This window comes from Zalophus californianus, chromosome 3 (assembly GCF_009762305.2).
Source record: "Zalophus californianus isolate mZalCal1 chromosome 3, mZalCal1.pri.v2, whole genome shotgun sequence".
Taxonomy (NCBI): domain Eukaryota; kingdom Metazoa; phylum Chordata; class Mammalia; order Carnivora; family Otariidae; genus Zalophus; species Zalophus californianus.
In genome coordinates, this window is record NC_045597.1 from 148417267 (window position 1) to 148432117 (window position 14851).

Sequence of the window (14851 nt, forward strand, 5' to 3'; positions counted from 1 at the left end):
GTAAGAGAAATATTAATATGTACAAACACACAAAACTATCATTATAGTATGTCACTGTGTTCTGGGTATTACAAAGTTTATAAAAATAAGTAGTTTGATCTTTACAATATGTAGATTAAAATAAAAGTAGATATACTCAAACAGTATCATTGCATATATAATACACATGTCATGGGATAGTTTGTTTTTTTAATGACTCTTCTGGATCGTAAGTTTTAAACACTTTTTGCCGTCTCTTCTACTCTAGGGATAAGTGTGGTACTCCACAGAAAAGAGAAAGAAATATCACTAAACTCGAAGTCCTCAAGAGAGACCAGACAACTTCAACCACACACATAAATCATATCAGTTCAGTCAAAGTTGCATTAAAAGCTGAGGAAAAGTCACAGTTATTTAATGCCAAAAACTCCTCATATAGCCCTCAGAAAAAGGAGCCATCAAAGGCAGAAGCAGAAGAAAGAGTTTCCATGGTAAAAACTCGGGACAATTTTAAAATCTACAATGAAGATGTTCCATTTCTATCAGCCAGTCAAAACAATCACTCAAGAAACCCAGCACAGTCTTTGGAGCCCACTGTAGGGTCCAAACAACCTAAACATTTTAACAACAATCTATCTTCATCTCTAGGTGATGCACAAGAGGAAAAGAGATACCTCACAGGTAATGAGGAGGTGTATGGACATTCCCACATTCCTGAACAGCTTATGCATCTCTACAGCCAACCCATTGCCATTCTTCAAACGTCTGACCTTTTCTCCACTCCAGAGCAGGTACATACTGCTAAGTCAGCTACTCTGCCAAGAAAGGGACAGTTAGTCTATGGCCAATTGATGGAACCAGTAAGCAGAGAGAACTTTACACAGACATTGCCCAAAATGCCAGTGCATTCTCACGCGCAGCCCCCAGACGCCAGGGAAGAGAATATCCCACTCGAAGGGCAACAGAGCCTGCCATCGCAAACTTCAGATTGGAGCCGGTATTCAAACAGCTTACTAGAATCGGTTTCTGTTCCTGGAACACTAAATGAAGCTGTCGTAATGACTCCCTTCTCATCAGAGCTTCAAGGAATTTCAGAACAGACCCTGCTGGAGCTGTCCAAAGGAAAGCCTTCCCCCCATCCCAGAGCATGGTTTGTGTCTCTTGATGGAAAACCAGTCGCACAAGTGAGACATTCCTTTATAGACCTGAAAAAGGGCAAGAGAGCCCAGAGCAATGACACGAGTTTGGACTCTGGGGTGGACATGAATGAGCACCACTCAAGTAGAAAACTCGAGAGGGAGAAAACTTTCATCAAAAGCATGCATCCGCCTAAGATCCTTTACTTAGAAGATTTAGACCTAAGCAGTAGCGAGAGTGGGACCACTGTTTGCTCCCCTGAGGACCCGGCTTTAAGGCACATCCTAGACGGAGGGAGTGGGGCTATCATGGAACACCCTGGGGAAGAGTCTCCAGGAAGAAAAAGCACTGCTGAAGATTTTGAAGCCAATATATCCCCCACGAAGAAAAGGGGCAGACCACCACTAGCCAAAAAGGATAGCAAGACTAATATCTGGAAGAAGCGCGAGGAACGCCCACTGCTTCCCATAAATTAACACCGAGGGTGGTTGTGTCTCCGCTGTCTCGTGTTGTTTATTCTTTGCTTCTTGTAAATTGCTGTATGAACTTTTTAAGAAGTTGAGACTGAGCAAGCTCATGGTCCCTGGACATGTCTCAAGCAGAGTAAATAGTAAAATGGCAATTCACTAATGAAAGAGAAAGATACCAAGAAATACTTTTTCTGCCCTATTCTTTTCATTTATTTTTGGGTGATGAATTTGAAGTATCCAGAGCTCGAAATGTAAAGTAGTTTCAGGCCGTTAGTTATCTGAAAATGTTGCTCATTCAGCCAGTTTAGCCCTCTTAAGAATAACAGTGAAATGTGTACTCCCCTAAAGTTGCTTTCAGAAATGTTGCCTCTGCTTTGATGCCTGCCCCTGTCAAACATTTAGAAATGAAACTGTATTCTTTGGGCATCATAGTCTTGTGAAATATTACTGTTACGTTCTCCTCTGCCTATAGGTGAAAATAACGATAAATGTTCTCTATTGGTGTTACTCTAAAATTTAAAGGCCAAACAATATTTCCTTTCTGCAGTAAACGGCATGTGCACTGTATCAACCCCAAAATAAATCCTACTCCTGTAAGATAGGAAGCTGCTTGGTTGGTAGAGAGGGAAACAGCAGCTCTTTGGTTGTTTTTGGATATAACTTCACAGAATCAGATGTTAACTTGTTATTTAGAAATCTGAAAAATGAACGCTCTGATACTTTAATTTTTATTTAAAATTTTTTTTCCCTGCTTCTATAGTGAAATGAGCTTAGCTGTCAAGGAAAACTTTTAGCAATCTGGAAAAAAAAAAAAGCCTCTATCTTTAAGACTCACTGATACATGTAGGCTAAAATCAGCTTTAGGATATTTTTTCTATCCCCCCGCCATTCATTCATTTTAAACTTGATTTAAAATTTAATATTTAGGTGATCATAGGAAACTTTCAGTTTATTAACAAAATATGTGAAGCTAAAGGAAATGAACGTTTCATTTTTTTTGAAATGATGAGCAGGAAAATAAATTCTATTTCTCTGAGACTCAAAAAAACCTTCAGAATATTAGGGTATATATCCAGATGTTTTTCTCTTGACATTCATAAAAGATGTTTTAGAAAATGTTTCAATTTAATGGAGAAGTAAAAGTTTTTTTAAATCACTTACAGCATTTGCAACTTTTCTAGTTTTGAAAGTAATATACCCATGCTCTCTCCATCATGGAAAAGAATTCAGAATGAATACATTCAACAGCTGTTTTTAATTATAATTGTCTTCAACTCTGAATTATTCATATGTCCTAAAAATAAAGCTCTTTGTTAATTAAAATCAGCTCATCCCATTTTTCTTAAAATTTCCATGAAGGCAAATGTCTGAAGCAGCTTCCCCTTTCCCTTGGGGGAAAAGTAAAACTAAATTACTTTTTCTCATCCTCTTCTATTCAACATGGGAGCAACATAGAGACCCAAGGCACATAAACAATTTGAAAGAAGCAAAATTAGCCATATTAGCTTTAGTCAAATTATAGATGGATAGTCAGTGAAAGACAACCGTTTTTTTCCCCTAAGATAGTCAACTTCAGCCAATTTTTTTCCTGTAATTACTTTAGTTTTTCCTATAACACCTAACCTGTCAGATAATACTCCTTTCTGAATTAACCCAAAGAACTTAAAAACATAGACAAAAGTTTGCCATATTTTACCCAATCCATAGGAAAGAGAAATATTTGGGGTAATACCTAGGTTTAGTTTTTTGAGTAGGAGGTTTCTTACTGGTCTACAGAAAGATGCATTAAAAGTGGCATAAATGAAAATGACTTGGAAAAGGTTACAGAGTTAGTGCTCTGCTGAAGTGCCTTTGATATAGACTTGCTTTATTGGAAGGATATGCTAACATCTTTCTTTAATGTGCATTTTCTTTGTGTTAGCCAAATTAAACAGATGTGCAGTTTTTGTTAATTAAAAAATATAGACCTAGTGTTTCATGTTGGAACAATGAATTTTGCATGCAAGTAACATTTCTCTCTTTTGTGTTTTTTTGACTCCAGTTTATATTGATAAGTTATGTTGGAATGAAGTGAGAAACTATGTAGTAAAATGGTGCACTTCAATATTTTAAGTTTATATTTTCCCTACCTTTAAATAAAAATGTTTCATCTTTTAGCTTGGTAATGGAATACACATGTTGATATAAGGGTATATCATTCAAGTATGCCACTTATTCATTCTTCTGTAAAGGAAATGAGGTGTATCCCTAGGGGCTTTTCTAGAAATACTTTTTTTGGTTTCAGAATTTTTTTTTTTTAATACACTGCACATTCTGTTCTCAATGGGAAAGTATAGGCAATTTACCTTTTCTAATCAAAAATGTGTAACTTCTCATTTGTGAGTAGTTCACAAATTTCCTGTTAAAAAGCTGAAGCCATCTACTTTTTCTTAACCCAAGTAATAATTACCCTACAATATTCACAACTTTCTTAAATTTTTAAATTGAAAACCAACAGTTTTTTGCAAATGTAACTCTTGAGAATTTTGATCACAAATTGTTAACATTTGTGGATCCTTTGTATATACTTTGGATATATCTTAAAAGCAAAATTATCCCTCAATAACTGATGGATTCGTTTACTAAAGCACAGCGATATGTATTTTTGAATACATATTATGATCTTGAGACTTTATAAAATCAATTTTTATGATATTTATGCAGTTGTATGGGGTTTACGCCCTTTTATAATATGCAGTATACCACGAAGGTCACAAATGTTGAAGAATAAAAGCACTTCTTTGCTTTGGCAATCATTTTCAGATCACTTTCTGTGTTTGAATCCTCTGATATCAATACATACAGAGTTTTAGGAATCTGTGGGTCAAATAATGTCCCTCAAAACTTCCCAGAAAGGTGAAGCTCAAAGTTTGTATTCATTTATAGTGAATGACTCATTTACCCATGTTTTGGCATTGTAAAGAATTTGACCATGTTAATTTCCATCTCAGACCTTAAGTTGACATATTGCCCTCTTGTTTCTAAGTATTTCTATGTTTTGTATTTCAACAGAGGAATCTCACACTTCATTGTATTTATTGCCATTATTACTATATTTACTGCTGAAAACTGTAACAATCTGAAGATTTGTAAAATGTTAAACATAGTTCATTAAAGATAATAAATTTAAAAAGTACTTGGTGCATTGATTTAAAAATTTACTTTTTTTAGAGAGTGGGGAGGGGCATAGGGAGAAGAGAAAATTCCAGGCAGACTCCATGCTGAGCATGGAGCCTGACTCAGGTCTCAATCCCACCACCCTGAGATTACAACCGGAGTGGAAACCAAGAGCTGGATGCTCAGCCATTTCTGCCACCCAGGCATCCCCTTTATGTTCTTTAATTTGGGGTAAGCTAACAGAACATTCCTCCCTAAACTGTCACTTAATCTAGTAAATACTCAATTATTACTTCTTCCTTTATTACACTCCCTGTGGCAAAATAAAGATATTTGAGTACCCTTTGTTTATATAATGAACTTGATTTCTCTTTGGAGAACATGAAATACAAAGTTCACGTTTTTACTGTTAAAGCTGAGTAGAGACAAATTATCTTTCCATTCAATGAGAAGACTTAAGATAATGTGATAGAATGTAAAATAAAATTGCAGTACCCAAAATACCTGAGAAAATGATACGTTATCCCCTCCCCCTCCACTTAAAATTATTTGGACTTTAAACATAAGACAATATAATCACACAAAGGCTATTCATATTTAGGGTGTTAGATCTCCTTCAAGAGCCCTTCTCACCTAACTGAACCATACTCAAGTTCAGACAGTTTCTTTTTGAGGTTTTAGAATATCTTTAAATTTTATTTTATTTATTATTTTTTAAGTACACTCCATGCCCAGTGTGGAGCCCAACACGGGACTTGAACTCACAACCCTGAGATCAAGACCTGAGCTGAGATCAAGAGTCAGACCCTTAACTGACTGAGCCACCTAGGTGCTCCTATTTTTTTATTTTTAAGTAATCTCTACACCCAATGTGGGACTTGATCTTAAAACCCTGAGATCAAGAGTTGCATGCTCTACTGACTGAGCCAGCCAGGTGCCCCTAGAATATCTTTTAGAATCGTTATCTTGGCTGCCATGTTTTCAGACATTTTGTATAACATATAGATTAATATGGTAGTAGAAATACCTTTGGTTAGTTCTAATGGGAACTGGGCTCTGAATCCACTTACAAATACACTGCAGATTAAGACCTCAGCACTATTGTTTGAGATAGACACTCCCATCTGGATCCCTGTAGAGTGTAAGCCAGGCTGTGGCTACCTTTGTTCCAGGGCCTGGTCTCCCACTGGGATAGTCTATACTAAAGTCTTGACGGAAACAGTGCAGTTTCTAGAGTTGTCACACAGGACCCAACCTAAGCTCACATGGAACTGATTGTAACAGAAAATAGATTTCATAAATCACAATCAGAAACATAGCTGCCAAACAGATGATGTTCATGAGCCAGTCATCACATTCTCATCTCAGAAGGGAAATTAATATGGGAAGACTAATATGTAAGAACTATAGGAAAGTTGGATGGAGTCAGGAGATTTTTTAATGAAATTTATCAGAAGTGATTCACCTATCAGTACTTGATACTTGTGACAGCTAATTAAGGACCTTTCCCTAAACTACATGCTATTGGGATATAGTACCAGTTAAAACTATACCACAGGGTTGCTTTATCTAGACTCCTTAAAATCACTTTTTGGCCTTTTTATAGGTAGATTTCGCTATTATGGTTTACAGGGAGCTAGATTAATTCTTATCAGTAAGCTCTCTCTGAAGCAATTGTGGGGTTAATTTCTTTTGAGAACTCTGTTCTATTGTCTTAGATTTGGATTTGTTTGCTCCATCAACATAAATTCTTTCCTTGACTTTCTTATCTTTTTCCTTTATTTTGAGCCTCTTTTTTGGTGGGGTCTGTGGACTTCTGCCCAACTGGATTTTTTTTTTTAATAACATTTTCAGAGTTTGACTAGAAAAAAATCATTGATTATAATCAATTTATAATGTTAAATACCAAGAAGGTAATAAAATCAATTGCAAATTATGGAAAAACATTTTCATTAAAATATATATGGCAAATTTCTTATGGAGAAAATAGTGATAACCATTTTCTTTCTAAACTAGATAGACTTAGAGACCACATTTTAAAATTACCTGGGTTTATCAAAACTGCAGTAACACTTCTTCCCACTTTGTTAGCTACAGTAGCTAAAGACCTACCTGCTTCTGTTGGGAAAGTTTACATGTTGAGAAGTATATGATTTCTTTTTTCCCAATGACAAAAACTTTCTTGACTGAATCTTACATTTCCTGTACTTACTATGGTTGTAAATAATATACCACAGTCCTGCAGGGATACCCAATTTCCCACATGATTTAGCCTTTTTTTTTTTTTGTCTGTACTTCAGGTTGACTAGAAGTTTCATAATTCATATGTTGACTGATTCTAATCCTTATAGGCCTTATTAAAACACTAGACTAACTGCAGACAGTCTGATTCAAAACAAACCAGATAATTACATTCCCAGGAGTCTCGGGGCTTATTACACTTGAACAGCTTAGTTAAAAACCTTTCCTAGATACAATATTGAAAAGTATAATTGTGGCTATTAAGCAACATGGAATAAATAGTGCAAAATAATTTTTATTTTATATATTTCTATATTTCAGTCTAGAAAAAATAGATTTTTGTTTTACATAGGAAGTATTTTTAAAAAGTATATTTATTCAGCGTATCTACCCCTAATATCCAGCTTTCTGTGATAAATACTATTTCAAAACCCTGATTTCTAACTTAGATGACTTCTGAAAGATTTGTGTTCATTAGATACAGAAATGTTAAATTATTAACATGTACTTTTATAGTACATGTATTTTTTTTCATTTAGTGTTTATTACTGATTATTGGGGTAACTGGGTGTCTGGGAGAGATCAGTCTTTTTCTTTTAGATATTCTGAATTATAAGAATTGGTGAGGCATCTAGATTTCTCATGCACTTCCCTTACATGGCTGATGGAAAACTTAAATAAGGTAGTATAGAGGAAAAAACACAGGCTAGGCAAATATTAGTTATTGGTTTTTTGACACTACATTTGATGAATTTAAATTATAAGGGGTTGCTTTTATGGCTCAACCTTCTTAAACCAAGGTTATCTCCATTTAAGAACCCGTGATCATCACTGCAAACTAACTGGCACTTGAAGGCTACATTTTGATAACTGAGTTCTTACAGCCATTATTGTTGTGCTTTTTCATCAGGATCACTAGGTATTGGGAAAAAAGAGGACCTGTAAAATTAGGGAGGAAGGGGATCCAAGACAGTGGTGTAGGAAGACCCTGAACTTACCTCCTCCCAGGAACACAACAAATTTAAGCTATATATAGAATGATTTTCCTCTGAAAGGGAGGAACTAGAGAATTAGATGAACAATGTATTTACAACAATTCAATATATTCACAACAAAAGACAAGAGATGCACTGAGAAGAATAAAAGAAGCAAAGACATGACCTTTCTCTGGACTCCACTGCTGATGTGGTGACCCCACAATAGGAAAGGATCCCCAAAATATGGGATTCTCTTTTGAGGAGTGAAGGGACTATTCCCCACACTAGGCAACCCAACCGTTTGAGCTGGCACTGGAAAGATGAGCCCCCAAAATATCTGGTATTGAAAATCTGGGCAATAAAAATCAGGAGAATCATAGACCTATAGGGTACAGAAATCCCACTCTTCTAGGGCTTGTGCACAAACTCATTTGCCCTGAGATCCAGCACAAAAGCACAGATTGAAAAGTGTCTAAGCCGTAAGCAAGGGAGACCCACTTACTAATTTTAAAGCAGCTATTGGCAAGACAGGAATCTTCAGGGACTTTATCCAGGGACGGAAGTTCTGGCAGACCACAGTTTTACACTCTTGTTCTAACATGCTGGTGACAGAGCCAAAGGGCACCATTTTTGGAGCCTTCCCTCTAACCTGCTAGCACCAGAGAGCATGATCTACCTACCCTGTGCCATAACTGAGCTGGGTGAGCATCCTGAGCCGCACCCATACAAGATAACACCCAAACCACAACAGGGCCAAGTGAGTGTCCCGAACCCCATGCTCCTTGCTCAGCAGTGGAGAGGCAAACACCCTGGGTGAGAGTCCTGAGCCCTGCACAACCCTCATAGATACCAAGCTACAACTGGCCAGGGGAGCACCCTGAACCCCAGCCATCCTGCACAGAAGTGGGATGGGTGAGTGCCCTGGGCCCCACGTCCCTGAACAGCAACTGCAAGCCTATCATAGCTAGTAAGAAATATAGCCCATACAAGGGATGCCCATAGAGTGTCTGGCTCTGGTGACCAAGGGTGATTGTACTTCTGGCCCACATGGTACAGCTCCTATACAAGACCACTCATTAAAGGCTAGAACTTGTATGGAACCAGAAAAGACCTCAAATAGCCAAAGGAATGTTGAAAAAGAAAACCAAAGCTGGTAGCATCCCAATTCCAGACTTCAAGCTCTATTACAAAGCTATAATCATCAAGATGATATATTACTGGCGCAAAAACAGACACATAGATCAATGGAACAGAATAGGGAACCCAGAAATGGACCCTCAACCCTATCGTCAACTAATCTTTGACAAAGCAGGAAAGAATCTCCAATGGAAAAAAGACAGTCTCTTCAAAAAATGGTGTTGGGAAAATTGGACAGCCACATGCAGAAGAATGAAGCTGGACCATTTCTTTACACCATACACAAAAATAGACTCAAAATGGATGAAAGACCTAAATGTGAGACAGCAATCCATCAAAATCCTAGAGGAGAACATAGGCAGCAACCTTTGTGACTTTGACCATGGCAATTCTTGCTAGATACATCTCCAAAGGCAAGAGAAACAAAGGCAAAAATGAACTACTGGGACCTCATCAAGATAAAAAGCTTTTGCTCAGCAAAGGAAAACAGTTGACAAAACCAAAAGACAACCGACAGAATGGGAGAAGATATTTGCAAATGTCTTATCAGATAAAGGGTTAGTATCCAAAATCTATAAAGAACTTATCAAACTCAACACCCAAAGAACACATAATCCCATCAAGAAATGGGCAGAAGACATGAACAGACATTTCTGCAAAGAAGACATCCAAATGGCTAACAAACACATGAAACAGTGCTCAACATCGCTCGGCATCAGGGAAACACAAATCAAAACCACAATAAGACACCACCTCACACCAGTCAGAATGGCTAAAATTAACAGGTCAGGAAGTGACAGATGTTGGCAAGGATGCAGAGAAAGGGGAACCCTCCTACACTGTTGGTGGGAATGCAAGCTGGTGCAGCCACTCTGGAAAACAGTATGGAGGCTCCTCAAAAAGTTGAAAATAAGAGTTACACTATGACCCAGCAATTGCACTACTAGGTATCTACTCCAAAGATTCAAATGTAGTGATCCGAAGGGGCACCTGCACCCCAATGTTTATAGCAGCAATGTCCACAATAGCCAAACTATGGAAAGAGCCTAGATGTCCATCGACAGATGAATGGATAAAGAAGATGTGGCATACACACACACACACACACACACACACACACACACACACACACACACACACACAACGGACTATTAACACAGCCATCAAAATAATGAAATCTTGCCATTTGCAATGACGTGGATGGAACTAGAGGGTATTATGCTAAGTGAAATAAGTCAGTCAGAGAAAGACAATTATCATATGATCTCAGTGATATGCAGAATTTAAGAAACAAGGCAGAGGATCATAGGGGTAGAGAGGAAAAAATGAAACAAGACAAAACCATAAGAAACTCTTAATCTTAGGAAAGAAACTGAGTGTTGCTGGAGGGGCGGCAGAGGGGGATGGGGTAACTGGATTATGGACATTGGAGAGGGTGTGTGTTGTGGTGAGCACTGGGTGTTGTGTAAGACTGATGAATCACAGGCCTGTGCCCCTGAAACAAATAATACATTATATGTTAATTTAAAAAAATAAAAAAATAAAGGCTAAGAGAGGTAGCCATTTTGCCTAATACATATAGACAGAGAAAAAGGCAAAATGAGGAGACAGAGGAATATGCTCCAAACCAAAGAACATGACAAATCCCCAGAAAAAGACCTTAATGAATTGGAGATAACCAACCTATGTAATAAAGAATTCAAAGTAATGGTCATAAAAATGCTCACTGATCTTGGGAGAATTGGATGAACACAGCAAGAACTTCAACAAAGAGATAGAAAACATAAGAAAGCACCAAACAGGAGTCATAACTGGACTGAAAAATACACTAGAGGAGTACAACAGCAGAACAGATGAAATAGAAGCACAAATCAACAAGCTGGAAGGCAAAGCAATGGAAAACATCCAGACAGAACAGCAAAATGAAAAAAAGAATTAAAAGAAGTGAGGATACATTAAGAGACCTCTGGGACAACATCAAGCAGAAATAACTTTCATATTAGAGATGTTCCAGAGGGAGAGAGGAAAAAGGGCCAGAAAAATTATTTGAAGAAATAATGCCTGAAAACTTCTCTAATCGGGGGAAGGAGACAGACATCCAGGTCCAGGAAGCCCAGAGAGTTCCAAACATGGTGGACCCAAACAGAAACACAATGAAACACATTATAGTAAAAATGGTAAAAGTTAAGGATAAAAGGATAAAGAAAACCTTAAAGGCAGTAAGACATAAGCAACACATGGCTAAGAGAATTTTCATAATCATATCCAGGCAGGTGTCCACAGACTATTTACAGGCCAGAAGGGAGGCAGGACATATTCAAAGTGCTGACAGGGCACAACTGCCAACCAGGAAGTCCCTCCCCAGGCAAGGCTGTCATTCAGAATCCAAGGAGAGATTCAGAGTTTTCCAGACAAGCAAAAGCCAAAGGAGGTCTTCACCACGAGACCAGCTTTGCAAGATATGTTAAAGGGACTTCTGTAAGCTAAAAAGAAAGAGTGCTAATTAATAAAGAGAAAATATAGGAGAGTAAAAGTCTTACCAGACGAGGTAAATAAATAAAGGTAGTAGATCAACCACTTATAAAGCAAGTATGAAGGGTAAAAGAAAAAAGTAGTAAAATTAGTTTAAAAAATATAATAGTTAAGAATACATGAGATACATAAAATAAAAAGACATAAGACGTGGTTCCACTCCAAGATGGTGATGTAGGAAGACCCTTAACTTATCTCCTCCACGGACACACCAAATTATACAGTTATTTATAGAGCAATTCCTCCTGAAGAAGAACTAAGGCTGACTGCACAGCTTCTGTACAACAGAAGATAGACCATACAGAGATAGAGAATGGCAAGGCAGACAAAGACACAGTAAGGAAAAGAACCAACTTCCTGCTGTGAACTGCAGTGGGGAGAAATAGTACTGCAGGACCATGAGCAGATTTGTTTGCTCCGGGACACAGGAAGAAGAAAAAAAAAAGCTGTGGTTTAAAACAACTTGAATATAAAGGAACTAACCCTAGAACCCTCCCAAATGGCAAGGGAGCTGCTGGAACTCTTCCCAGGTTGGAGGAGGTGGCAAACACCACAGTTTACATTCCTTCTCCTCCTTGATATCATGGACAGGAGCAGGGTCCAGGTGCTCTGGTTGGTCTACTGCCTCAGTGAGCTCTAGGCCCCTAGCCCACACCAGCTCTAGCCATCCCACCAAGGTAATTTCAGCATGGCACACACCAGGACACCCCTGGTCAGGGCTCACTACAGCTCCAGCCATCTTGCCAAGGTGACACAGGGGCAAAGCACCCTGAAACATTCCAGGCCCACCCCACTTTGGCTCCTAGGGCACTCCCAACGCAGAGTGCTCTGAGACCTCCTAGCTCATGCCTGCTTCAGATCCAGCTACCCTGCCAGGGTGCTTCTTGCAGGGATCACCCCAGAAAACACAGCTGGGGCCCTCCTCTGTTCCAACTGTCCCACCAGGGCACACCCTGCATGGACCACTTTGGGATACCCTGGCCTGCACTCCACCATGGCTCTAGCCACTATGCCAAGGTACCCCAGCACAGAGCACCCTGGGATACTCTGACTTGCCCTACCCACTTCAGCTACAGCTGTCTTGCCCAAGTGCCCCCTGCACAGGGCACCCAAGGACCCCATGGCTGGTGCCTCACCTAGGCTCCAGCTGCCCTGCCAGAGCAACCCCTGCACAGAGCACTCTGTGACCCCCCCTGGCCTGCACCCTAGCTTGGCTCCAGCCTCTCTCCCAGGATACCCTGTGTGGAGCACCCCAGGACCTTCCAGCTTGTACCCAATTCAGCTTTAGCTGTCCTGACAGGGCATTCTCTATGTGAAGAGCCTCAGGACCACCTGAGACATGTCCACTTCAGCTCCAGCCATCCCACCAGGGCAGCCCCAGCATCAAGTGCTTTGGGACCCCCAGTCTACACCAGCCGCAGTTCCAGCCAGCCAGCCAGCCAAAGTCACCAGGCACACATAATAGGCACAGAGGATGACTATCCAAAAAACCATTCCTTCAGGTTTAGGCAAAGTAGCTGTTTTACTTAATTTATAGAAACAACACAGAGAGTCAAGCAAAATGAGACAGGAATATGCTAAAAATGAAAGAATAAGATAAAAGTTCAGAAAAGTAACTAAATGAAATGGTGATAAGAAATATGCCTGATAAATAGTTTAAAGTAATGATCATAACTATGCTCACTGGACTGGAGACACAATTGGAAGAATTCAGTGAGAACTTCAACAAAGAGCGAGAAAATATAAAAAAAAAAAGGCAATCAGAGTTGAATAACACAACTGAAATGAAAACAAAACATTAGAGGGAATCAGCAATAGATTAGCAGATGCAGAAAAATAGATCAGCTATCTGAAAGACAGGATAATAGAAAGCAGTCAGATGAATCAAAAGGTTAAGGGATCTCTTGGACAACATTAAGCAAACAAACATTCACATAATATGAAAAGGAGAGAAAGAAGCAGAAACCTTATTTGAAAAAATAATTGAAAACTTCTCTAACCTGGGGAAGGAAACAGAAATCCAGGTTCAGGAAACAAACAGAGTTCCAAACAAGATGAACCCAAGGAAGCCCACACCATGACACATAATTAAAAAGTCAAAGATTAAAGATAAAGAGAGAATTTTAAAAGAAGCAAGAAAGAAGCAAAATTTTATGTATTAGGGAAACCCCATAAGGCTGTCACCTGATTTTTCTGCAGAAACTTTACAGGCCAGAAGGGAGTAGCATGATACATTCAAAGTGCTAAAAGAAAAAAAAAAACCTACAACCAAGAATACTCTACCAGGCAAGAATGTCATTCAAAATGGAAGGAGAGAGAATTTCCCAAACAAAATTTAAAGGAGGTCATCACCACTAAACAGGTCTTATAAGAAATGTTGAAAGGACTTCCTTAAGTAGAAAAGAAAAAAACATAATTAGAAGAAATTATGAATAAAATGATGTAAAATATGACAACATACACATAAAACATGGAGAAGGGAGTAAAAAAGTTTAAGAATGTGCTCAAATGGGGGCGCCTGGGTGGCCCAGTCGTTTAAGCGGCCAACTCTTGGTTTCAGCTCAGGTCATGATCTCAGGGTTTTGAGAGCAAGCCCCATGTCGGGCTCCTGTTTAGTGAGGAGTCTGCTTGAGATTCTCTCCCTCTCCCATTGCCTCTCCCCTTGCTGGTGTGTGCTTTCTCTCTCTCTAAAATAAGTAAACAAATCTAAAAAAAAAAAAAAAAAGAATGTACTCAAATATAAGTAGTCATAATATAAACTTAATATAGACCATCACATACTTAGGATGCTATATAAGAACCTCATGGTAACCGCAAACCCCAAACCTATAATAAATACACAAAAAGTAAAGAGAAAGAAAGCCAAACATAACACTACAGAAAGTCATAGATTATAAGGAAAGGGAGCAAAAGAAGAAAGGAACAGAGAAGAACTACAAAAACAACCAGAAAACAAATTTTAAAAATGGCAATCAGTATATACCTATCAGTAATCAGTAAGTGATCTAAATACTCCAATCAAAAGACATAGGGTGGTGAATGAATAAATAAACAAGACCCACCCATCTATATGCTGCTTACAAGAAACTCTAAGATAATATCATAGAAGGATTGAATGTGAGACTAGGGATTGGCCAGATTCGTGGGCCTCTAGGCCTCTGGGTATATATCACAGGAGTCTCCTTTGAATAACAGGCGTAGATCTCCAACCAGCTTGCAGCT

General features: G+C 38.7%; 1 protein-coding gene across 2 annotated transcripts in view; it reads left to right on the top strand.

The window, feature by feature from the left end:
• The window catches only part of FAM171B (family with sequence similarity 171 member B), a 61890-nt gene extending 57129 nt beyond the window's left edge, over nucleotides 1–4761 (top strand). For both annotated transcript variants that reach the window (XM_027589500.2, XM_027589501.2), the window contains one exon: nucleotides 248–4761. In XM_027589500.2, coding sequence (XP_027445301.1) covers nucleotides 248–1592 — 1345 coding nt within the window. In that variant the 3' untranslated portion in view covers nucleotides 1593–4761. The remainder of the gene's footprint in view (nucleotides 1–247) is intronic.
• Nucleotides 4762–14851: the final 10090 nt, after the last annotated feature.